Source organism: Anser anser (genome assembly GCF_964211835.1).
Source record: "Anser anser genome assembly, chromosome: 3".
Classification (NCBI taxonomy): domain Eukaryota; kingdom Metazoa; phylum Chordata; class Aves; order Anseriformes; family Anatidae; genus Anser; species Anser anser.
The window spans coordinates 114,505,399-114,532,261 of NC_139722.1; the positions used below are offsets into that span (position 1 = coordinate 114,505,399).

Below are 26,863 nucleotides of genomic sequence, written 5' to 3' on the forward strand. Positions count from 1 at the left end.
AATGCAAAGAGCTCGGGATACACTTTGATTTCCTGGTCTTGAATCATGTATGTGTGCGTTACGTTTAGATTCAGAAGCTCCCACAGACAAACCAGGGCTTCTCAGATACAAGATACAGCTTGTAGTAGACAGCCCCTGCCAGATGATGAGTTAGGACTGTGTTTAATTTCCCACTTCTATCCATTCCCCATCTCCAATGTTGAATGAATGAGAGAGAGAGACTGTGGTGCACCGATTTTAACAGCTTTCTACCTTTGGGTCTTCTTGAAGGAGGAGATGAACACATGGATTCAGGCCATCACATCAGCTATCTCATCTGATAAAATCGAAGTGTCCCCCACCACTCAGAGCACTCCAGCTTCCAGCCGTGCCCAGACCCTGCCTGCCAGTGTCACGATAACCAGCGAGTCCAGTCCTGGCAAGAGGGAGAAAGACAAAGAGAAAGACAAAGAGAAAAGATTCAGCCTTTTTGGTAAAAAGAAGTGAACTCCATCTCCACACACTGCACTTCTCTGACCGTTCCAGTGGAATTCCAGCATGCGAGCTCAGAACCAATACGTTACTCTCTGTGCCTCATGTTCCTCAATGTGATTGACATTTTTTTTATTTATAGAGCGTTTTAAAATAAAAAGCCAACAAAAAAGAATCTAAAGTTACAAATGTGTATGAGGTGCATTGGGCAGCTTCTGTAGGAGAGGGAGGACCAGGTTTGGGGGTTTGTTTTTTTTAAATGAAGTTAATGTAGATTAGATCTTAATATTTAAACTGTTCCTCAATTTTGTGAGGCTGTCTTGGAAAATAACCCACTCCTAGTGCTATTGGTATGCAAGGCAGCGGTGCTTTCGAATCTACTGTGCACATCAAAAAACAATGTACAAATTTTCAAAAATGTTCACTTCCATTTAAGGTTGTTATGCTGAGTCTTGACTAGTAGAGCCTCCCATTACAATTCTAACATTTATTAAAATGATAGTGTATTATCTTTGCTGTAACAGAGTGCAGGTATGCATTAACTTACAGACAAACCATTTATATCCTGGCATTGGTTATTAACACAACCTGAAGCTTTTCTGCATCAAGTACGACAGATAAGAATGTTGGTGTATGAGATGGATTAGCAGGCTGATACAGTTTTAAATAATCTGTAATTTCAAATTTTTTTTTTTGCCGAAATACATTATATTGTATGTTTCAGATAATTCTAGTACAAAGTATAATAAGACTAGATGTATAATAAACCCTTTAAAATCATTGATAAGTGTAAAAGTGGAACTGAAGCATTTACTGGAAAAGTAATGTTACTCAAATGGTTACTTGCTTGTCAGCTACAGCACTGTGTTATAATTTTGCTACATTACCTTGCTATTTGATACATAGTGTGCATTTCTGTCACTGTAACTATTGTAATGAAAAATTTTCATCTTACTGCACAATCAAAAATTACATTTAATAGGAATGAACTTTCAATGACTGGGCCTGTAGTCAAGAGTAGTACTGGAACTGGCTTTCAGTTGTATTGAACTGTACCTCTAGACTTTTACCCTATCTGTTAAATATATGCTATGTCATTAAATGCTTTTAAAACTAAATATGCTGGTTAAGTTTCTTATTTCATTTCTGATAATGTTAAATCATAATTTTGAAAGAGGATCAAAAATAAAGTTATTTTAAAATGTCATCTCTCCTGTGCACTGAAACTAATGTCTTAAAGTGTAATTCCATTTTTTGTGTGAAAATTCATACTGAAATAATTTCTTTCTTGCCACTTTTCTTACCTTTCCTTTTCCTTCACTTCTCACCTGCCATCTCTTTCATCCTGCCCCCCAGATTGTGCCAAAGAAAGAGAATAAAGGGAGAGGGGATGGAATTAAATCAGTGTTTTGTAAAATGTTTCAAGGTAGACATTTTTTGTTGGAAAAAAATCCAGCAGAAAAAATGGAAGCAAGGGCTTGAGCAACTGAATGAGTTACCTGAATGTCTACCTGATTGACAGAAATATCCATGTATTAGTTTGCAGCAAATTATTTTAACTAAGCCTAGTTCTCCAACTTTCTACTTACCCTATAGTAGTTTGCTCAAGTGCTTAAGCTCTCAGTAAATCAGGCATTAAATGAATTTTATAATTTATTGAGGTGGTGTTGTCCAGCCCAATTTAATTTCACTGATACTGTGTCAATTTTTTAAACATTGCTCTCTTGAGATGCAGCCACTCTTGCTTTCCTGTGAGGACATATATTTAATGCAGCTAAGGTGAGTTCCAAAGCTCAGCATTTCCTTGACCTTTTCAACATTTTGAAGACTTAGCATCTTTTCAGAATTTTCTGTAGGTTGGATGACATCTGGGGAACCATGTGAAAGGAAAAGCTCCCAGAAGACCAAATAGGAATCGAAAATTTAAAAATCACTGAAATATACAGAACCTGGTTTTTTTGTGAATACTGAAATACACTCAAATACAATTTTAGATGGCAAGTACATACAGTGCAAACAAGCACGTTTCTAAACCAGTTTCTTGAACATATGACCAATACAGTGTCTTAATTCTTTTCATGGATTGTACTGTTTTATGGATTGTCTTTGTTTTCTGAAGTTTTGGGTTATTAAACAACTGAATATTCATGCTCGAGTTTTTACTCCTGTAATAAAACATTGTTCCAGTCCAAATATTAGTAAAATGTAGGATAATACCACCAGTCCTGCAAAAATGTAATACAATAAAAAAAACTGAGGTTTAATGTCAGAATATGAAACTCCTAGTTGATAAAAACGCATCAAAATGTTGATGTCTGTTGATGCCTTACTATATTTGTCACTGCAACGAAGCTATTACAATAGCTAAGTCATTTAGAAGATCAATCTTTACTGCCAGTTGTGTGAGCAGGGATTTGGTTGATTATGCCTTCAGAATTCTGTTTTTCTTGCCTCTTACCTCAAGTTGTTCCTGAAAACTACTTGAGTAAAGTCCTTTCTGCTTAATAACTAATTTCAAGTTGCTGAGGAATGATATTGAATTCTGAAAAGTCTCACCTAGTTTCCCTTTTGAGTGTAATTTATAAGGATGCAATGAGGGTCGCAATTTCCACGCAGAGGGTATTGTTGGGACAGGAAGAGCATCCTCTGACAAAGCCAGGTCGAAAAGACAAGTCTTGCGTTAATATGGTCCCATCCTGTTTAAATGCTGAATACCTTCAGCAAAGCTGCACTTTCATGAAAGGGACAGGGTGCTTAACAGGTGCTGGAGCCACTGCAGAAGTCCAGGGCAGCCCTCTTTTGTCGTAGGTATGTTAGTTTCAGAAGGGGGTGCTTTTATGAAGGATCTGCTGAAAAATGTTAGAGGAAGAAAAGTAGTATGGATGACAGAAATGGGACTGAAATTGGGGCAGGTTGTTGCTGCTACTGTTGTTAACTATTGGAGTGGTGCAATCCAAAGAGTTATATAGCCATCTCTAAACATGGTTAGACCCCCTTGATGGATGGGGGTCATACTCCTTCCGATTACCACACTGAAGAAAAATGAGGATTTCTAGTACAGCTTCAGACTGTACTGCAGTTTCTTTTTGTTGGTACATTTTCCCAGGTAATCCATTTTTAAGTTGCTTATGTTTTCTCTGGAGATGCATTGCAAAAGTAATATACAAGTTGACTCTTAAACTTTCCAAAGAAAATTAATAGAAGCCAACCACTTTTCAGGTACATTGCCACCATTGTTAGGGAGACATCATCCCCTGGTCAGGAGTGTCTGTCTTCCTTGTCTTGGTGAGTGCTTTATATTGAAGTCCAAGCTGGGTACGTGTTCACAGAGCTGCACCTGAATGTTCCTCCCTATATCCGCACGAATCATGTACAGTGAGGATAAAAACACCAAAACTTGTGAGCCATGGGAATTAAGCATATGTCGAGTAGGAGGGTTTTCTTTTAGATTGATGCAAATAATCTATTAATCCATCTGTTCTGCACAGAGAATATGTTCTGTTGTAGAGATCCACTCTGTATAGTGAAAATTAACGGTAAAGTAACAGAAATGTATGATTAAATTCTGTTCCTGTGAAATTCTGTTTTAGACTGTTTTTCACTTCACTGTGTTTCTCTTGATTATGATTGAGTTTGCAGAGAATGGACTTTAAATGTGTAGGGTTTTTACGAATACACTTTTGTAATAAATAGCTTGCAGGTCTAATACCATGATGCCTTTTATTTGTGGATGTTTTCATTTTTCTACCTTTACTAAGCATAGGTGGCTGAGTAAAAACAGAAACTTAACGAATTGGAACAAATATTTGTCCCTTTCATTCAAAATAAAAAGAGGGGTACTGTGCTAAATGATATCCCTAATGTTGAAAAATTACTGGAAAAAAGCAGAACTCAGCTCTGCTGATGCTACAGCACTATCTGTAGACTGAACAACAGAGTACATCCTGACAAGAGGAATTGAAGTTCTCAGCCAGCTGAAGATGAAGAAGGGTTCAACTTGTTTTCTATGGTCTGGTATCAAGAATATGTATTTTGAGGTCAATCAGAATATAATGCTAAGGTAAGAAGGCACTGTGTTCCTAATGCAGGAAAGGACAACATCAGAATTTGACTTGTGCTTGTGACTATGTACATGCAGGCTGCTTGTTCTTCAGCAAGACTGGGATTTACCTCTTCTAATCGCATTCTTTGTTTCATAATAAACTCCCTGTGAGTAGATGCCCAGATCTCCATGATCCAACAGAGCTCTCTGTTCCACATACAACCAGTCTAGTTTATTTGCAAACTAAGCTGATTTAGTAGTTGGGCACAAGGAGAACATAGATAAGTTAGGAATAGCAATACAATCTTTCCGACTGTAATAATGTCTGGCTCCTGTTGGTGGGAGCCAGACAGAAAGCTGAGCTGAAGATGTTTAGCACTCGACAGTTGTATTGAGGCTATCCTAATTCTCAAACTACAACAACATGCTGCCTGTGGTGCACGTCACTTTACTGTTCATTTCACTTCTTCCTAAGCAGCTTGGGTTTACAAACTCATTAGTTACCTGGCCAGCAAATTCCTCCTTTGATTTCTTTAATCTTTGCATCTCAGTTGCCCTGAGGAGCCCTGACAGCATTGAAACCTGCTTGTTAGCACTTTAACATTTAAAGCAGTAGACTTCGCATACATTGGTTGGGTTTTTTTTGCTCGTTTGGTTGTTCTTTTTTGAGTAGCTTGATTGCAATATAAATTGCCATCTCCTCCACGCCTCCCATTTGGTTATCTGAGAGCTGAGCTATTAACAAGGCAGAAGCTGCAGCATGGCTGTGAGCACCCCAGTAACTACTGAAATGGAAGGGAAAATACAGCGGAGTAGTCTCCTCTTGTGTTCTTCCCAGCCCAGGCAACGCCCTTCTGCAAAGGTAAATCAGACACAGGAGCCGGGGCCTGTCCAGGGCAAGAGATTTCTAGCATGGATAACTGCTAACGTGCCACATAGCTATCACAAGTTGGAGCTGCCTGAGAAGTTGCCAGAAAGGTAATTTAAAAACAAAAGTACAGGCTGCTTATGATCCCTAGCAGAAGCTTTCTCCCCAGAATTTTGAAAATACACCATAGTTTAGTACTTAGTATGTGCTTGCTAGTTAATTTAGTATTTATTCTTTTTTCCTTTAAGACATAAAAAAATCTAAACATCTGCCAAAAAAAAATGCAAACAGGCCTTCATGTCCAATTTAAAAAAATCCCTTTTCTGACAAATATTCACCTTAAAAATAAGTTTTGATATGTAGACATATGCAATAAATCAACTGTTTTCTCATCTCCTGCTTTCTATTGTACAAAAGTTAAAAAAAAAAAAAGGAAACATTACTTTCTTCCTAGTATAATAATCATAATAGTTCGACACTTTCAGATAGATAGGTGGGCAGTTTTATTTTTGACTTCTTAGGCTCCTTTTAAAGAACACTTCATATTTCGTTCATGTCTAGTGCTAGTTATTGTACTAGTGAGACAAAATTTCACACTGTATGAGATACATAACTTATCTATTAATGCTGGGCCATCACTTACCTAGCAAGATATTGCCCCCAGTCTATGTATCCAAATATTTCTAAACTTGGATATAAATGATATGACTGGGCAAGATCCCACTTTTGCAGGGCTTTACTTGTTTTTGTTTTTCCTCAATTTAAAATGTACCATAAAAACAACTATATTTGCACGTTAGGCAGTAATCATTTTTCAGCACACAGATAGCAAAGCTTGCCAGTTTTAATTCATTCTGATTTTGCAAGGCATATGAAACTAACATGTCTAAAAAAAAAAAAAAAAGCTAAGTATTCTTCAGCGTCCTTAAAAGAATCAAATAAGTTCATCAGTGCACCTTGACCATGCTGTCTCTGCTAAAACTTGTTTAACGGTAGCAATACTGTTCTGATTTGCCCCTTGTTCCACAGTCTGTCTAACGCAAATGGACACTTAACGCCAGCACATCATTCAGGTTAGCAAATTGATTTATAATGAATAACTCTCAGAATGCATAGAAAATATCTGCAAGCCCTTTGTGTTCTGTAAATAATACATGTGCTGCTTTGGAACATTTGTCCAATCCTAGACGTCAAATGAAATTAACCATTTTAGATAGTATTTCACTACTCAGAACACAAACAAGAACCGTAATGACATGGGTGATGGTTCTTTAAATTGAGAAGATTGAAAGTTAATGACATGCAGGCCCTGATTTAACATGCTACAGATCTATGTTGCTTTTTATCAACAGTGATTTTATTTTATTTTTTTTTAATTTAGTAACATAGTCTTGGTTCTTCTATTTCTTCTTGCACAAACTAATGCTTGTGGCTGTGCATATCTACCTCACACAACTTAATTCAGTATTTTATAATTTAACACATGCATATCACATTAAGGTACTTTCGAAACATCTTTCTCTGCCTTGTCAAGCTGTAAGAGTATGTTTTTTCTTTAAATATGGGATAGAAAATGTTGTCTCCATATGTTGAAAAGTAAAATATTAGTCACGAATTGATTTAACTCACTAAGCAACAAACCTGCAGAAGGGCTAGTGCTTTAATCCACTTTTGTACTTAATTTCTTTTATGACTTCTAAATAGTAGAACAAAATATGTTGTGGAATTATTCATTTTAATGTGTGATTTCTTGAGTTAAAGCTCTCGATGAAAAACCCAAGGGAAAACTTCAAGGTTTTTGTTTTTGCTTTTCCCATAGCGTTATCATAATTTCAACTGGTCTATCTGATTCTTTCTGTACAATATGGATGAAGATAGTTAAGGCTTGGTTCACCCTCTTCTAAGTCATGAACTGAACTCTTAATTTTTCATGAAGAACACTGCATCTGGTTCAACTACAGATAACAGGCTAAGCAAACAGGACTAGCTTCTCAGCTGCAGTTACTTCACAAAGCTCTGTCTGTACACAGGAGCACTCTCTGCGTGGTCAGGACTTAGCTGAGAAGTCGGCATTCAGCGCATGAGGCTATAATCCATTTTCTCCCCTACTGCTGAATGTAATTTATCCCATTGGCAAGCATTTTTCTCTAGCCTTGTGACAGCAATTCAATGAATTCTAGTGGATTATTGTTCTTTGCTTCAAAGGCTCTTAAACAAGATTAAAGTAAAAATAAGGTGAGGTATAGAACAAAAACACAATTCAATATTGTAAATGCTGTAGTGTAGGGGACAAACAGTGAGAATAAAGAGAAATATTGCAACATAGATCAACTAAATGCAAAAAGCAAAACAGTTAGGTATTTTGCTCCTCGTTCAGCTTGTACCCTGTTGCTCTGCATTCTAAAAACTGCCCAGCAGGGCTGAGATGCCTTGTAACATGTGCTAATGCTATCAAAGCAGATCTAGATTGGTTGTGTGCGCCATCACCTGTCATCTGAGTCTCTCAGCGCAGCCAAGGCAGCAGAGTAGCTTCACGCAGCCCACGTGATCACATCTGCAGTGTGTCATAATGCAGCATACGCAGAGTGCACCTGGAGCAGCCCAAGGGGGAGAGCCTCTGCTTCTCAGTCATCACACCTGCAGGATAGTCCAGAACAGATCAGAAAACTGTAAATGGCCTACTGTGTGAGATAATATCAATTTATTCTACAAAGTATGAAATGACAGATTTTGTGCATAAGTATCTATTTCATAAAGAGTTTTCTCTTGCTTTTTGAGCTCAGCATGCTGATTAACCAAGTGACTGTGAGCATCAAAAACTATGACAGTTTAATTACACCTGTCTTTCTATGTTTGAAATATTACTAATTTGCTTATTAAAATAATCAATCTCACAATCTTTAAATTACATGAAATGTTGTGGTGGTTCACGACGTTAGAACTGTAGAAAATGTTTGGGCCTAATATGAATTTTCTTACTACTTTCTTACTAATATTGCTTTTATTTTACTACTACACCTAGCTGAGAAAAACTGTCCCTTGTTCTCAGAGTACCATCATTATCCATGAGAGGTCACTCTAGCCAGAGAGATGCTTAGCTGTAAGAGATCTCTCACCTGCACAATACACCTGAATAATCAAGAAGTTTTTGGCACTCACCCTACTGGTCTTGACCGTAAATTAGCTATTCATATCTAATGAGGCTAGATTCTGTACTCCTAAGGAAATGGAAGAAAAAAGATTGACAATGATTACTCACATCAATCCATATTTTTTAAATGGCTGTTCACTACAATACCGTGAACAGGAAGAAAATGTGTTACAAAATAAACTTTTTTCATATTTTTACTTTCTCTGTATTTTCTCACTACAATAAATTGGAAGTTTGCACTAGATTGTAACAGGGCAGAGAGCATATCTTGGAAAACCAGGCAAATAATGTTTAAAACTTCCTTGGTTTTATTAATAAAAAAAATAGAATTGAACTCCACAAACTGTGGGTCCCTATCTTGGATATCATCAGCATGCTGAAATCACAGTGAAATAAAAAGATGCTCCCCTCGCTACAAGAAGGACATCGAGGTGCTCGAGCGAGTCCAGAGAAGGGCAATGAAGCTGGTGAGGAGTCTGGAGAACAAGTCTTACAAGGAGCGGCTGAGGGAGCTGGGGTTGTTCAGCCTGGAGAAGAGGAGGCTCAGGGGCGACCTTATCGCTCTCTACAGGTACCTTAAAGGAGGCTGTAGAGAGGTGGGGGTTGGTCTATTCTCCCACGTGCCTGGTGACAGGACATGGGGGAATGGGCTAAAGTTGCACCAGGGGAGGTTTAGGTTGGATGTTAGGAAGAACTTCTTTACCGAAAGGGTTGTTAGGCATTGGAATAGGCTGCCCAGGGAAGTGGTTGAGTCACCATCCCTGGAGGTATTTGAAAGACGTTTAGATGTAGAGCTTAGTGATATGGTTTAGTGGAGGTCTTGTTAGTGTTAGGTCAGAGGTTGGACTAGATGATCTTGGAGGTCTCTTCCAACCTAGATGATCCTGTGATTCTGAGAAACAGAGTTTGAATCAGACCACATGTGTGAAATATGAAAGTTAAGGAATGTTAGGGTAGTAAATCTAGCTTTGTTGCGAAGATCTGGATTATAGGAGGCTGTTACTTCATTTTTAATACTTGATGGTTTTGATTAAATAAATGTTTATAGCAGATGAAATTGTTCTCAGAAAATATCATCTGTACCTATAACCACTGCCATGTATAAAACTTCAAAGACAGTCCAACACTGGCAATCACCTAGTTGAAGAAATAGGAGGTGTACACAATAGAATTTTATATATATACACATATATATCTATAATGGTCAGTCAGAAGTCAATACCAGTCACACTGTGGCCAGTGATGCCAGTACCAGAACACCAAGACACCCCCAGTAAAGCACATGATGTGCAAAGCTCATGTGCCTTGCTCTTTCAGCAGGATATAGCATGTAGAAATTTAAAGAACAAAAGTTGCCACCAAAAATCCTGCTGTTCATTTCTTCTTCTTCATTTCTTAATTATAAAGCAGAGAAGTGATTGCAGGAAGGGCCAACATTTTACAGAGCCCATTGTGGTCTAGATGATCAAAGGATGAGTATGTATATTTTATTCCCTCTGATTCTGTAGATTAAATATAACCTGGAAACAGTCTGTATTATCTTTTCCACAGAGACCGTTATCTTTGAAATCCAGCTACTTTCTTTATCCCCTCATGGTAAAAGAAAGGCAGTGAAAACTATCCCAGCAATTGTCTTCTGAATAAAATGGAAAGATAGCACTACGTAATTCTCAAGAGAATGAAGAGCTGGATTCTCTTAACTTGGAAAAGAAATGTCAAATTTTAAAGGTTATGTAAACTTGTGGCAAGATTTAGGCATGTCTCAGATGAATCATCATAGGAAGGAAGCTGAGTCAAGTCAATGGCAGCCAGGATACTTAGCTGAAAGGAAGGGGACACCTCCATCCTTCCTGTGACAGAAAAAATCCACAGTGATCTTTCCACAGTTTCTGTGGGAAGATCAAGATCTCTGTAATGGTGACAGCAGTTTTGAATAGATAGTTGAATTTCCATGAAAAGATTACAGAAAGACAACTCCAAACGCATGCCTGGATAAAGGCTGGCAATAACCCATCAGAGATTATCTGGAAGACCATTCAGGCAGGAGGTATGGCTGTGAGCTGTGCTGTGTTAGGCGTGCAGAGATTCTGCAGCTGTATGGTGCACTCAGCCAGGCTGGGGCTCTGCATACCACTCTGTGTGCTCTGTACCTCTGGGCTCTGAGCAGGGATGAGCACAGCAGACTAAGACAAATGGTTTTATTGATCTGCTCTATGAGGCAGTCCTGGACTGCACTCTAGACATACAGCAAAACAAATATATTATGGTTGGTTGGTCGGGCTTTCTCTCTAGGCTAGGAGAAAGAATTTGAAAGAATATATTTGAATTTGAATATATTTATATAAAAGTAAAGAAGTAAAAAAAAAGTAAAGTATAAAGTAAAAAATATATTTGAAAGAATACAGTATGTCTGATCTTTCAGAAATGAGCTTACATTGAGTCCGAGGACGGAAAAGACTCACTTTTTTCACTTTTTTTCTGCTAAGACTATTTCTGGACAGATCCTAGCATTTCATCAATGCAAATCAGGATTTCCACCCACAAGAAATAAGAGCTTAGAGCCAATTCCCCTGTTATTATTTTGTAGTTAAATTGTAAAATCACTGAGAGGCATCAATCAGGACTGGATTAATGTAATGCCAGGCAAAAAAAACAAACAGAACTAGATCACAGTTCCTGCCTCTGATCCCTCCCCAGCCAAGTTCTTATGGATTTGATATAATTTTAAAAATTATTTGCAGCTCAAATAGAAGGTGCCTATTTTGAAAAACCAATTAATGTGACCGTCTCACTGCATCTGCAGTACATTCATCCATAAAAATGAGTTTTAAGTGGTATTTTGTGTATGAAAGATCTAGGACATAACACAGATGTTTCTGGGAGGGAAAATCTCAGTGTTCGTTATTAATCACAGCTCTCAGATATGTATAGAGTGGGCAGGATATATCACAGAGGAATAGCGTTAAACTGAGATGTGATGCTTTTTGGCATCTATACCAGGAGTGCTTTAGAAGAAACAAACAAACAATCAAATACAAAAATCCCAAACCCCTCATGAACAACAGCAGCAAACGGTCACTTCAGCAGAGGGTGAGTAATAAATGTCATTCAAACAATATTCATACAGAATGCCATTATTAGTCATATTTCATCTAATAATAATGACAATGAAACAGGGACTGAAACAACTTAAAAAGTCACCTACCTGAGCAAGACAAGCACACTCTACTAAGAGTTTAAACAGAAAATATTTGGAAGCAAAAACAGTGGATGGTTGGGTGTCTGTGCATGCTTGCTCATGACAACGGTTTTCAGACCTTAGAAAACATTAAAAAGACAAACAGCAAAACTGTTCTTATGTTCCTGTTTACTCAGTCTGCCACATGAGTATGTAGAGCCTTCACATGCATGTGACAGCAGCTTCTCTCAGACAGTTAGTGTTTTCTAGCCATCAAGTGGCATTTAAATAGTACCAGGAGGTATTAGCCATAAACATGGCTAAATGCAATACTGCAAACATGTTTATGTTAGATTGAAACTTTTAATTGTTACTGCCTAGGTGCCATTGGAATAGATCTAAGAAAAAGCTTTTCTGTTAAATTGATGCCTAAGCCACAGGTGGTAAAAGGGTCTAAAGTTTTTTCCATTTCCAGCACAAACAACTCTTTGGTATGTGCAAGAGCTATTTATACTAAACATAAGTAGTCACTCAGTAAGCAGAAGCCCATCCTCATACCTGCCATTCATACAAAGCTAGCAGACAACTTATCTGAGGCCCTCCTTTTTGCCTAAGTTCTCAGCAAAGCCTGGCAACATTCATTTTTTCCAACCAACACCATTTTTCTGTAGGTAAATCGGTGGCTCAGCAGCCAAACAGAATCTGCTTCCAGCAGTACCTGGCTCCAGCCTCTTGGGGTGCCTCAGGCGAAATGCCTTCACCCATTCTGAAACAGATCTTGGTGGCCTCCTCGCTCTCCTCCGCAGTAGGCATTGGCAACAAAAGCAGTTGCTGAAGCCGAGTATCTTTTGCATTGCCTTCTTGGAAACCCTGCAAGAGGAAAATTAAGTGTTGGATCAAATAAGATTATTTTACTGGCTAGCCAAAGAGCTTAAAAAAATACTGCCTTCTTAAAAAAAATACTGCTTTCGTAAGCACTTATTAAGCTTATAACACTTTGGCAAAGCAAAGTTAATTTGTAAAGTACTACATAATTCTGTTGCCAACCAAATAGCTTATTTGTACATTTAAAATGAAAGAAAATGAGTATGCAATGATATACGTTTCAGGCTAGGCAAACAAGCTCCTTCCACAATGAGGGAAAATGGTGTTGTTATTTGCAAATTTTTGTCTTTTTTTCATTATGTTTTCAAATACATTTTAAAGTATTTATTTTTATGAGAGTTAAATTGGAAATATATTTAGACTATTCTTTTTGAACCCAGATGCCCTTTTTGAACAGGTTCGTTCACACTCCATCTTGATTTATACTTTTCAGCCTTCCTCATATTTGCGATAGTGAGGAGGATTCCAGAACTCATGGCACGCTTATTACTGTTGCTCATCTAAAGTAAAGCTTATGTCACTGAGTTTCTATCTCAAGAATTATATTTAGTTAGTTTTATACACTGTATTAACACTAAAGAAAACAAGAAAAGCATCAATGACGTTTATGTTGTACTGACAATGAACAGTAGGTTGCAGTATTGAGGAACACTTTTAGCAACATGACAGCTCCTGATAGGAAATTAATGCTTTTTAATTGGAAAAAAAAATCACAAAAAACTCACCATGTAAGTTAAGATTATATGAAAATATGTGAGACTGAACCTGTAGATCCACATATTTAATTTTAAGGTTTTCTTCTTGTTTTTTTTTTTGGCTATTAGTTCATGACTAGTGTACTTCACTGCTACAATAATGATTTATAACAAATCATCTTTTCTAAAAATGAAGATATATTTTCAGCATAACAATGCATATTGTTTAATGCTTCCACAATTTGACCATACTAAATATCACAAATAAAAAAAAGAACACGCCAAGGTTTTATTGAAGGATGAAATATGAAGTTCAATATGAGCACCATTGCTCACAGAAAGGCTGCAGCCTTGCAATCAGAGCCTTCAAATAAGCTTTTTGTCTGTCGCTGCTGAGTAGGTAAAGAGCCTATTTGTCATGTGACTTATTTTCCATGAGAATTATATAATGCAACAACAACAAAAAAATCATAGGAAGAAAGCTAGGATAACATGGAATTTATTCCATTGGATAATACTGAGATGAAAAAGGATGAAGAAACCAAGTATTTCTGGTTAATGATTAGAGTATGTCTGTAGGTAGAATGTGAACTCAACAATAATTTCATTCGTTTATCATGACTGTACTAAGGGAAGACAGAATTGAAAGCACGTTAAAGGACAGGTAAATAAAGCAGGACTGATGGCATACCGAAGTGAAATGACACAGCTCATAGAAACACATTTTGTAACTGACAGAACAGGTTGAAGTTTGAGTGTGATATAGGTTAAAGTGACACAGAAAATCAAGTCAGGTGATTATTTAACTGTAACTCATATCCCACCAAAACAAAACAAATCTAGAAAACATTTTGTTAGTGAACACTTCAAGACTAGATATCCAATATAATTATTAAAAAATACAAATTTATGTGACAACCTAGGCGGTAGTATACATAGGACAGGAATGTTCTACCTATCATACATCTTCACGTGCTGCGTCCAGTAGCCAAAATGTTGCTGATCCCTGAGATACTTTTTGACATTTACAGCGTTGTATATGATAAATTGTAAAGAGAGTAAAATATGTTTTAAAGAGAGTAAAATATGTTTTTTTTATATAAAAACTAGATATAAGCCCTCTAAATTATGAGTGTGGCTCGTAACTGTGGCTCTCCCTGCAGTTAATATTCAGGAACTATACAGAGAAGCAACAGGTCAGGCTTAAAAAACGTTCTTGCAGCTAAAGTAAAACAAGGAATTAGGAATTCATAATTCATTAGACATCTTATCAGACACCCACATCCAGTGGTTGACAAAAGAAAATCACTTTCTAATGTTTCTGAGCAGACAGAAATAAAATAATGAGATTACAAATGTTTCTGCATTGCTGCATGAAGATATTCCAGCCAAGCTTCCAGTATGAGTGGATTTGCATGCCTGTGGGTAATGTAACCCACAGCTTCTTGAAAGCTATTCTTGCTTCTGTCCTTATGAGGCTACTTAAAGAGTATGAATATACAAGAATGTGAGAGGTTATATCAGGTGTCTCTTCTAGAAGGCAAAGGTCCTGCCTACATAATATTTATTCTTGATTTATTTTAATTAACTTTTTGCAGATTCACATTAACAAAATGTATACTAATAATCAAAGCACTCAAATTAGATGTTAAAATACAATGGTTAATAACAGAAGAATAACGGACAACATCACAGGTGATAAAATACTGTATGTTAAGACTCCATTTTCTTGAACTACTTAAAGTGCAAATATTATTTCCTATTTACAACGTAGCTTAGCTGCTTGACATTCAGAGATAATATCTAACCTTGTTATTAATACTATTGATCCTATAAATCTCTCAGGACAATCTTCACTGGACAGAACCTTGTCCTCAATATTACAGTATTTGCTCTTAAGACAAGAAATATAACTTGTTTATTCAAAGACACTGCAAGATTCTTAGAGAATTAAATGTTGTAACAATAAAATATAAGAAAATGAAAAATCTTAAGCCCTTAAGAGCTTATTTACATTAAAAGTTAAATGCATTGCCATTATTTTAAACACATTTTCTGAACGGTTACCTAAAAAGAAGGAAGGAGAGAGGGCTGATTTAGCAATTGCTTATTACTGAAAATTTCAAAGCATCTAAGTTGATTTAAATGAGTGGGAGGTAGTCAGAAAGACAGTCATTAAAATGCTAGACCCTATATGAATTTGAAATACTTTAAATAGCTTTAAAAAACATTCAAATTATATGCAGAACTTATTTCAACAAGGGTTAAAATACAGTGAAAGTAACACCTTTGAAAATCTTTGCAACTACATTCCTCAAGGACCACTGAAAGAGGTAATTTATTGAGGTGCAGCATATATTCTGTCCTGAAGATCTGGCATGTTACCAAAAGGAAATTAATTCACGACAAAGGACTTGTGCTATGAAAGCTCTGTTGCCTTTTCTGAAAAGCTCAGTTGTAGCAACCAGCAGCAAAAGACTCCCAACAGGTTTTAAACTGCAGAGATCAGCATGCAGAGGTAACTGACTTTTTAGCTAGTCAGTGCTTTAGCTACATATCAGTTTATCCACGAAGATGCTTAAAAAGTATGCTTCAGAAATCCTAAATTAGGTAGTTTTATAGCATTTTTCTTTGAATATGGTAAATGTAGTTGTTTTTGTGTATGTGTACGTTTCTTTGGGGGGAGAGGGTATTTTCACAAATTTTATCCAACCAGCAAAAATATCTTTTTTGTTTCGTATTTACAGCCATTCCTTTTGAAAAGGGCTTTGTAGTAACAGATTGAGAGCTTGGCAACAACAAACAAACTTTTTAATGTCTGTATATGTTTGGACAAAGCAAGACACATATTTTACTTTGTGACTACTAGGATGATTTAACAGGTTAGTTGCTGGAAAGAAAACCAAAAGAATGGACAGCTAGTTTCATTGTATCATTTTTCAAAACTATTTTAAAACTATTTTCAAAACTATTGTGAAAATAGAAATGATTGTAAACTGTCAGAACAGAAACTTGGTTTTTATTACGTAAATCTGCACCATGACTTGTGCAGCAAGCCACAGCAAGCCTCTACTCAGCCCTGGTCAGGCCTCACCTGGAGTACTATGTCCAGTTCTGGGCTCCCCAGTACAAAAAAAAGACAGGGATCTCCTGGAAAGAGTCCAGTGAAGGGCAACACAGAGGATACGGGACCTGCAACATCTTCCCTATGAGGAAAGGAAGAGACCTGCGTCTGTTCAGCCTTGAGAAGACTGAGAGGGGAACTTATTAATGTTTACAAATACCTTAATTGTGGGAGAGAGAGGGATTTGGCCAACCTTTTTTCAGTGGTTTGTGGGGATGGGACAAGGGGCAATGTCCAAAAAATGGAGCACAGGAAGTTCCACACCAATATGCGGAAGAACTTCTTCACGGTGAGGGTGACGGAGCACGGGAACAGGCTGCCCAGGGAGGTTGTGGATTCTCTGGAGATATTCAAGGCCCGTCTGGACGCCTACCTGGGCAACCTGCTCTAGGGAACCTGCTTTGGTGGAGGTCGCTTCCAACCCCTACAATTCTGTGATTGGATGGAAGGATAGAAATATTCCAAAGACTTGGTTGAACATGTATTAAGCATCACATGCTCTTTTTGAGATTGCTGATGGAAATACTTAAGAGCTACCCTGCTGTAGGATTATGAAAGGAATAAAACACTGCACCATCCACAATACACAGTATGTTAAGAGGAGAAAATTGGGAATATTCTACATTTTATTAAATGTGACATTAAACATACTTATTGTGAATATCATTGGTGGTTTGGGGTGGTTGTTTTTTTCTCTTCTCATAATTCGGAAACGGTATCTAGACGTGTGCCCGCTCTTTCCCTCTCCTCTGTTCACTGCGGTCCATGTACAAGACCCTGAGACGGCGGACGCCACCCACGACGGCGGAAATGGCCTAAGATGGCGGACACCGCCCGAGATGGCGCACGCCACCTAAGATGGCGGACAGGGCCCGAGGTGGCGGACCCCCGCGGCTGCTGACCGTCAAGCTCCCCGCTAGCACCGCTATCCAGCCCCATCCCTGGGAGAGGAGGCATTGCCGGAGCACCTGTAAGCAGGCTGCAAGCCGGGGTTCCCCTTTTCTCCTCCCTGGGGTTAGGACTAACGCCCCCAAACGCGCACCTGGCGGAAGGCCCGTGCTCCCCGCCGCTGTTAGCCGGGTGGCATTCACGGGAAGGCCCGAGACACTGGGATCGAGGTTCGGCGCCCAGCTCGGGGCCGCAGCCGCACTCCCCTGTCACAGCCCGGCGATCAGCACCACGCTGCTAACCACCACGGCTCTTCCGTCACCAGCGGCCCCACGGCTGCTGCGGGTACCTGCTCTCCTTCACTCCCGCAGCAGCGAGCCCGGCGGGGCGCTCGCTGCTCCCCGCTCGTTGCTCCCCGCTCCCCTCGCCCCGCCGAGGCCGGACCCCGCTCGCGCCCCGCACGCCGCTGCAGCTGCGCCGCCGAAAGGGCGGGAAACGCCGCGCGCCACCCCTGCTCGTGCCGCCGAGAGGGCGGGAAGCGGCGCCGGGCCGCGCGCGCCACCCCGGCTCGCGCCGCGGCCGTTGCACAGCCGCCTCCGCTCCCGCCGCAGTACGGTCACCACGGCAACCGCCCGGCGCCGGTGCGCCGCGGGGCATCCTGGGAGTTGTAGTCGCCCCCTGCCCGCTGCCCCCCGGCTGCGCGGTGAGCGAGGGCCCCGCCGGAACTCGCTTCCCCACGAGGCGCCGCGAGGGCTAGGGCGGGGGCGGGAGCGAGGCGCTGGCAACCAAAGGCGGGCGGCTCTGCCTACTCGCGGCCGTGCTGGGCGGGAGCGCCGCTGCCTCTGTCCTCCGCCACCGCTGCCAGGTGACGGTGGAGCCGCTGCTCCTCGACGAGCCCTCGCTGCTCCCTCCGCTGGAGAGGGAGGGCCGCGCCTCCACCCTCACACGCCCGAGACGCCGTCCCCTCGGCGCCGCCGTGTGGGGGCGAGAGGGCAGTGCCCGGCCCTCAGCGGGGGCAGCCCTCAGCGGGGGCCGCGCCCGGGAGCTGCCTGCTCGAGGCGCCGTCAGCCTGGGGGTCGCGGGGGACGACGTTCCCTCCGTAGGCTGTTGCTGGGGGTGGGATGCCAGGTTTTCCTCACAGGTCCACTTCGAGCGTGGAGGGGCGTAGTGCGCTGAGGGCCGGGAGCGTTGCCGGTGCTGTGAGAGTGCGTGTGAGCCGCTGTCGACACGCTGCTCTTCGCTTTGGGCAGATAGTGAATGTGAGGCGGTGTTGTGTGGGGAAAGGCACGCGGGTCACCCTTGTAGTGGGTAATTTATACCTGGCTTCCATTTGGCACTGTGCTGTAGTGCCTCTCTGAATGAGCTGTTGGGTTTTCGCCTCAGATTTAGCATTCTCCTTCCTGTGATTGTGGCCGAGTTTCTGGAGGGCTGGATTTGGTCTCTTGTTGAGTGATACTATAAAGCGATGGATGGCTTACCACAACATGCAGCAACCATGCTCTCCTGGTAATGACAATACAAATCCTGCTTTAGATGAAACAGAAAAGTAAGGAAGTGTGTTCCTGGGAAATACCACTCCAACGGACAGCAGTAAATCAAAAAATGAATGCAACATCACCCCCTCTTCCCCCCTATTTTAAGGCAAATTGGAGTGGTTTGTGACTGAGAAATTATAACATGAGGTTGTCTGAATTATGTAGTCACTGTAGACTCCAAAAAGAGCAAGTTTTGGATTCTAGGGAATAAGGATAGATGGGGTAATATTATCATATTTATTCTGGTTGTTGTATGTGAATCCTCTTTCGATAGTACCTAATATGAAGACTGAGAGCATTGGATCCTGCTGAAAAGGCTTAGAAGACCCTAACCACTCAGCGCTGCCACAGCACACATCCAAGCAGTGTTCCCCCCCCAATCAAAGTAGTCCCCCTGCATTTTAAATACACATGCATTCTGCAGTTTGAAAACACGATGTTTTTTTCTTTCCCGTTCCCCCCCCCCCCCCCCTTTCAGTTTTGATCCAAAGATAGAAATCTTAGCAAGAAGAACACCCGGGAAGCTTTTTGCAGGAAGACAAGAAGGTGCAATACGAGAGATGCAGCAGGGAGCCTTTGGCAGGTGGCGGTGACGCACAGAAGTTACTTTGCCTTCGGAAAGAAAAAAGCCCTGGTTGCTGTTTATGTAGGTGTATTTTTGTTATCTCCCTTCTCCCCCAAGAAGTTACCGGGGCCGCGCAGCAGCGGGGAAGCGGCGACTGCTCGCCCTGGGCGGCAGCAGATTATGGTGGCAGCGCAGCAGTAGGAGCGGCAGCGGCAGCAGTAGCAGCCCCGATCTGCGAATGCGTTTTGCATTTACGATCGTCGCTGGAAAGTGCCACCTGAAGATTCGGCAGCCGGGCAAGGACCGCTAACGTTTCAAAAGGGAAAACCCCGACGGGGAAGGAGTTGAGGGGAGGAGGGGGCAGCGCTAGGTTTTGTGCGTGCTTGTGGGGAGAGGGGATTGGTTATCATGGCGGATCGGACAGCTCCTAGATGCCAGCTCCGTCTGGAGTGGGTTTACGGGTACAGGGGTCACCAGTGCCGCAACAACCTGTACTACACGGCGGGCAAAGAGGTGGTCTACTTTGTGGCTGGAGTCGGCGTGGTTTATAACACCAGAGAGCACAGCCAGAAATTCTTCCTAGGGCACAACGACGATATTATCAGGTAAGGGGGTTGACTTCTCTTGTGGTGGGGCGGGGTGGGGTTTAAAAGGAAGGGAGGAGAATGTAGGGCTGGCAGAATACCCCCCTCCTCGCTTCTCACAGCTCTGCTTGTAGCTGTCGTTTTAAAGCAGCTCAGATTTGTTATCAGCTGTCTGGGTAAAAGCTGGGTATCTAGATTAGATTATTATTATCTTTGTAGCACAGCTTCAAAACGTTGCTATAACACAGAAGGTAAGTTTTTCTGTTGCACTGCACCAAAAGCAAAATAGATTATTTCCATATAAAAATGCAATGGGAAGATCTTAGTGCAACAGTGCTGCAAAACTGTGGATCCAGCAGCTAATCTCCCCAGCACTGGGAACCTGTATCACCAATTCTGATGTCTTAGACAAGGCGGGTGTAGTTCTCCTTACACCCAGCACAAGAGTGCCATAAACCTGGCCATAAACATACCATTCTGAAAATTTCCCTGAAAAATCGAGTAGAACTGTTGGTACTCCAGTCAAAATAATTCCAAGTGTGCTGGTGCAAGATGGCTACAAAAGCACAGGTCTTGCTCCTGATCTGGCTAATTTCTTGTCTCTTTCTTTCAATTTCTGCTTAAAAAGTGAATTTGATTGATGTTACCATACTACAGGGATACTAATTTTATTCCACCACACAAAGTAACAGAACAAAAATGTGGTTTCAGAGCTCAAGATAGCCTTTTAAACAATGTGTTCAGAATATAGAAATGAAGTCAGTAAATAGAAAATTAATGTTGTCTCCACTCCTGCTCTATTCCTGACAAAAACCTGAAACTAGAATATCCTCATAAAGGGAGTTGCATGGTAATGACAGTCCTCTGAGCACAGCTAGCTGCTGCCCTCCCTATTCACCTGAATTCAGCATGAATGAAACGTTTTCTTGATGAAAATAGTCCCAGGTGACTCATGATGCAGTAGTACTGTGGAAATACCTGCTGAAGTTAGAGTTTTGACACTGGATAACAAAATCACATAATTGTCATATAATCATTCTGGAGTCTTGTTTACAGAAAACCATCCACTTTTCCCAGTGAGAGCTTGGCTGCTGTGACTCCTAGTAGCGTTTTTCTCCTCCCTTTTATAATCTGAGTTAAAGCAGTGCCATTTCAAGAAAATTCGGTGCATGTGTTCACAAGTTTATTGTGGTTTCAAAGGTGTTATCGCTTCCAGAGGGTTATTCAAATAGACTCTTAGTTGTTCAGATAACTAAGAGAGGAATGACTATTTTAGATGTATCCACAATATCATGAAATGCAAGTTTTCTTTACTGCAGGGAAATAATTTTTGATACTCTAGGGGATATGAAGTGTAATCCGTATAGAGAGTAGTATGTATGAGCTAATGTTTGAATTCTTAATAAATACTAGAAAGATAACTTGTCAAGACACAGCTGCATATATCCATTATTTTTTTATACTTGATAACGCTTCCCTGCCAAACCCAACTGTGTTGGACAACTTCTGTGCCTTCTCTTTTAAAACATCTCATATTAGGACACCACTTTTGGCAGTGTCACATTTAGAGCTTAAAATGGGTATAGAAAGATTGTGAGTGCCTCGTATTTGTACACTAACTAGAACTGTAACACTAATTTGACACTAACTGTGCCTGGTCTACTTTTTTTTTTTTTTCTTAAAGAAAACTAGCAGTCACCTGTTCAAATTAGCAGGTGTTTTGAGGATTCATTGTCTGTTCAGTTATTGTTTAACTAATGCTTTTGGATGATGAGTTTTGTTTCTGATCCAGGTCAAGATGAGAATTCTCTAGGATGACCATAGTTTCTGCAGAGGATGAAATGTTTTGTGCCAGAAAGCATGAACAGGGCCCAAGATGTCAGTTGATTTCCATTTTTAGTGGCCAAGAAAAGTTGCTGTCATAATGGTTTTAAGGAAGGAAAGAGTTGTTATTTAAGTGTCTCCAAAATGTTGCTAGAATATTCTGTTGTTTGCATCTGTTAATGTTTGCCTCTTCTGCCTTTGATGCACTTTGTAGACCTTATTGAGGAATATTCCATCACTGTCAGTACTTTAAAGTCAGTGGTTCCTTGTATGAGTATTGCTGATATATCTAATAAATGCAGGAATTTAAATTATCACACTTTAGGCTTCACAGCATCCAATAGAGTTGAATGAGAAGAATATAATTCTCACGTTTTTCTGCTTTTGTTGGAATGTATTTCCCTGAGACTACCTTGTAAACAACAGTGCATGTATTTGCAGTCCAACAGACTACTTTTTAAGGAGGTTTGAAACATATTAAAAAAAAAAAAGTAGAACTTGCAGACTTTGGAAAAGATTGCAGAATCATTAACACTGTAAATCCTTGAAGCGGGCAGAACCCCTTCCAGTGGTTGCCATTAGCTCGTCCCATGTTGAAAGCTTTCAGCAAATACTATTTTGTGGAAACAAATGATGAACCTGTTATTCAGAGGGTTGAGAACATGTGCATTACCTTAAAATGTTTACTACAATCATGAAAGTAGATACCTTCCCTTGGTGAAAAGGTCACATGTAAAAGCGTATGCTCACTGTTTTCACAATTTTAATAGTCTTGTCTCTTGCTTTGTATCAAGGTAATGCAGTTGGACGTCATTTAGTTTTGGCTAAAATAGACCAGGCTGTTGGATTAATGGAGAAATGATTTTTTTTTTTTCCTCCAAGATTTATATATGAAAAATTCTGTTTGTGTAAGGAACTTAACATACTGCACTCAGCTAGTAAGGTAGATGTCCAGGGTGTGAACAAGGGTATGAACAAGTGAGTTCTGAAGTATTTAGTTTCTTGTGTGAGGCAACTACAAGGTGCTGTACTTCCGAGCTCATCCTCCTTTAAACTTCCTAATGAGATACGGTTCTGGACTGCTGAATTTAACTTTGAAGTGAGTTCTGCTTTGTGGAGGGGTTGGACTGGCTTGGATGCCCTCCAGAGCTCCCCTTCAAACCTAAAGCATTTTATGATTCTTTTGTTACTTCCCATCATATAATGTTATTCTTCTTGCACATTAATTAATTGTGAATAGTTAATGCTATTGTTTATCAAGTACTGTCATTATAAAACAGGATGAGAGCATGTGGTTGAAATGAATAGAATTGGTTCTGGTCTCTGACTACTGATGAGTTTTATTTGGACCCTAAAAATGCATGCCAGTTATGAAGTTTGCAGTCAAAGAGCATGAAGTATACCCTATTTTTCTCCCTCTGTCTTTTTTTTTTATTTATTAAAAAAAAAAAAAGCTGTGATGGTCAAGCACAATCTAGCAGCTTAGGGGTGGTGAAGGTCAGAATATTACTGTTTTCTCTAAGCTGAGAGCCCTGCGTTTTACTCTAATGCCTTTATTACAGACCACAAAGCAATCCTGAAGTTGCTTGCATGGTAGCTCTTGTTTGTTCTTGAAATGTGATCTAGCTGAAGCATCATAGCTGATGTGTAATAGCTATGTCCAAGTCTAGCTATTGCAACGTTTTTACATAGAAAGTGTAGTATAGATTGTCATTACACACATAACTTATTTTCATTGAATTTGGTCATTTGTGCTCTACAGGATTAGGTTTTGGAAGTTGTAATACTAACATATGGGTATTGTTTTCCTTCCTGATTAACTTGAAAGTGGGCTTTACAGAAGGCCATTGTAATGACTGTATGTTAACATGTCAGCAAGAATGTTGCATCCATGCAGTGTCACTGCCTTCAATGAAATTCATGCAAGTGTAGGATTTATGTTTAGTATTACTGCTTGCAAGACTGGATTGTAAGTTTTGACTGTAATTGAGCTCTTGCAAAAGAACAGAAGGTTTTCTTACTCTTATTGTGTGTTACTTTGCTAACAGCAAGCAATTAGATGATTCCTTGTTTTCATTGCCAATAATGTCTGCAATATTGAACGGTTTTCCTGGATATGCAAAAACTCGCTGAGAGAACACCTTTTACATTGTATTGAAGACTTCATCTACACTTAGTAGGTTTCTCATCGTTTCTACCTTACATTCTGAATGAGATTGTGTAAGTTGTTAAGAACATCTTAATAATGATAAGACACCTATATTTAACTTGACAGATACCTTCGTGTATATGATATGTTGTGGTATTATGCATTATGGTGTATGTATGTGGTATATGTTGTGGTATATGTATGGTGTATGTTGTGGTATTATGCACATTATATCACATTATGTGATTTTTTTTTTTTAAATCACATTTTGCTTTCTAACTGGCTTAAAACAAGTCACCTGTAAGGCAGGGAGCTGCACAAGAGACTGCTCCTTTTCTCAGGCACCTCTGTGGTGTTTGCTGCCTGGGCATGTTACCTGGAAAGTCAGCCTATGATCTGTGGATACCAAAGCATGTCCTTTATGTAAGGCTGCTTACGATGTAGTAGCGATGTAGGATTTATCAGAATATTGCTGTAAGTATGCTGGTGTACGTGTTCTACTGTGCTGACAGATTGAGATTAAAAATGTGGATGTGCCAATAGTTATGAGATTTACTTTGCTGCGAGAGTGACTGGGGGCCTGGTTTGTTCTTTAAAGTGTTCTTTTCAAGAGGCTGGATTCATATTAGAAAGTGACTGTTTTCTTGTCTTTCTGTAGTTGGGGAAGAAAGAAATATGATTGCTTGAGGCAATGTCATATGTTGTTGACTATAGTAAACATAATTTTGGAATAAGTAAATTGATGGCAGAGGTTTGCAAATCAAACCCCCAAAGTGAAAATACCAAAAATGTACTTGAATAGTTTTATTTAAATTTTTGTATTAAAATATTTATGTTTATAGAGGGTGCTTATTTGAATGGATCTAAAATACTTCAAATTTATGTAGAATTGACACCTTTTTGATGGCAAGTTACAGCATTTGTTTCCTGTAAAATGATATTCAAGTTAATGTTTTTATTTCTTGTAATTTTATGGAAAATTGTACTGTCTGTAGCTTGTTTTTAACCTGGACTTCAGTCACAGAAGGTGCCCATGCGGGACAGCTGAAACATAGCAACCAAAAAAATAGGAAAGTAGCAATGAAGCCAAATGAGACTTTTAACAACAGAATTTCCAGACGTGTTTCCTATGCAAGTGCTATGCAGGTACCTAAGCAAAGCCATTACAACTTGAAAAGCATGATTGTGGAACAGCTAGGGTGAAGCAGAGTCTGAGATCTGAGCATTCTAAAGTGATTTGGAAAGCGTTTTGAGACTGTAGGTTGTTAAAGGATTTTCGTATTATGGAAATCCTCACCCTAGAAATGCCCCAAAGGAACTAATTTTATCAGCTTACGGCTTCTTTTACATTCAGTCTCAAAAAACAGGGGAAAATGCCTGTTCTTTCAGGACTTTCTGGTGGCTGCTCTTATATTTGCTCTGTTTGATTGCTATGGTGTGTTAGGATTTTAAGCCTTTACTGAGGTGTGAGTTGGCATAAATATTTTTCTTAAATATCCATATTAATGCATCAGACGTGTGGAATATATAGTTACTGCATCTTATCAAATATAACTTTAAAATACATAGATTAGTTAAAAAGATAAAAAGTTTAGCAGACATTTATACAATATGTCTGTGAGAATTGTCATTTAACCACATTATTTAAACAGTCTAATCATTATACATCCCAGTGAGACATCTTATATGGTAGTAGGAATATAAGAAAGATTTACTGCTTGCTCAGTCACAGTTTGTGTGTTTGTTTGGACAAGTGAAAAGATGGTTGTTGTTAAAAATTGCAAGTAGACATTTGAGCATTTAAATCATCAGTTAGATTTAACTCATTATCAAAATGGAAAAGAAAAATCTTGTTCAACAAAACAGGAAGCACTCGTATTCTTCTGCAGAAAATGCTTGGATTGTTATTATATTTCTATCTTTGCAACGTTGAAAAATGACAAGCATTTAAGCCTTTATCAGCTAGTGTATTAAGTTTTTTTTCATTGGATTTGTTAGAAGAAACTCATCACACAGAGCTGTGCGTCTTTTTGAAAATCAAGGTTTGGGTATTCATTAATCTTATATTGGAGTCTTGGAGTTAGAGATCTGTCATTTTACCTTCTTCCCATTGCTTACATTAGTTTATCTTGAAATTTAAATTTAAATTATTATTTTAATCTAGATGACTAGGAATCTTCAGGTACTGGTGTGCAATTGCTCTTTACCATCAATCATAGGAAAATGCCTTGTTATGAGCCATTCTGAATTTATCTTGATCATTCAAAGGATGGGGATGGGGGAACTTATGGGACAGTTTTGTATTACTGTTTCCTACCATAGAACTTCCTGCAAAAGTGTACAAATTTTAACTTTTACAGAAGTTCATAAACACAAACTGTCTCATAGAAGAGGTAAACCTCCAAGAACTATTCTTTCCGTCTTTCTTAACCTGACTAAACAGATTTCAGATTTATATAGGCAGTTTCCAGATACTTTCTTGATTCTAAGTCTTGATTTTTTTATTTTATTTTTTTTGCCAGGAGGAACTACAACTCTATTTATTAATATTTTTTAAAACACAATGAAAAAAACAATCGTGTGTTTCAGCACTTAGTGCAGAGTAATGATGCCTGGAATAACTTGTTTGTAACTGGATATGACAAGAAAGAATCATCTTTGATAAGGGCTACAAATGCCCTTCTTACATCTTCACCATAGGAGTTGGCAGCCAAGACTTTCCAGATGAGGAGGTGTAGGTTGCTACAGTCCATGCTTCAGCCTTTTTCTCAAGGACACAAGAGTTGCAATTCCTTTGAAAACGGAAGAGGGATTATCTTATTTTATTTTTAGTTTGTGCATGGAATTGCAGAAGAGAACTCCTCTGCTATAGTGTCTCCTTGAGAGTAGAAGCAGGGTTTTCAG

The 26,863-nt window shown here is 39.5% G+C and overlaps 3 protein-coding genes across 11 annotated transcripts in view; 2 read left to right on the forward strand and 1 right to left on the reverse strand.

The window, feature by feature from the left end:
- Nucleotides 1-1,589, forward strand: part of SPTBN1 (spectrin beta, non-erythrocytic 1) — a 135,863-nt gene extending 134,274 nt beyond the window's left edge. For all 3 annotated transcript variants that reach the window (XM_083832310.1, XM_083832311.1, XM_083832312.1), the window contains one exon: nt 271-1,589. In XM_083832310.1, coding sequence (XP_083688436.1) covers nt 271-486 — 216 coding nt within the window. In that variant the 3' untranslated portion in view covers nt 487-1,589. The remainder of the gene's footprint in view (nt 1-270) is intronic.
- LOC310898027 (uncharacterized protein) lies at nt 909-17,959 on the reverse strand (the record flags this gene model as incomplete). Of its 3 annotated transcripts, none has more annotated exons than XR_014582894.1 (4): nt 909-3,317; nt 7,869-8,018; nt 12,429-12,580; nt 17,457-17,576. XR_014582894.1 is itself a non-coding variant. In XM_083832403.1 (4 exons), 3 exons carry the CDS (start codon nt 17,957-17,959, stop codon nt 7,930-7,932), a joined length of 549 nt encoding a protein of 182 aa, XP_083688529.1. In that variant the 3' UTR covers nt 909-3,317; nt 7,869-7,929. The 3 variants fall into 3 exon arrangements, 1 of the variants encoding a protein (XP_083688529.1); XR_014582895.1 differs by lacking the exon at nt 17,457-17,576 and adding an exon at nt 17,066-17,158; XM_083832403.1 differs by lacking the exon at nt 17,457-17,576 and adding an exon at nt 17,652-17,959.
- A 1,832-nt stretch (nt 17,960-19,791) lies between these two features.
- The window catches only part of EML6 (EMAP like 6), a 135,091-nt gene continuing 128,019 nt past the window's right edge, over nt 19,792-26,863 (forward strand). For all 5 annotated transcript variants that reach the window (XR_014582893.1, XM_083832334.1, XM_083832338.1 and 2 more), the window contains exon 1: nt 19,792-20,007. Coding sequence is in view for 4 of the 5 variants with exons in the window: in XM_083832334.1 (XP_083688460.1) it covers nt 19,811-20,007 (197 nt within the window). In the remaining variant the exon portion in view is untranslated. The remainder of the gene's footprint in view (nt 20,008-26,863) is intronic.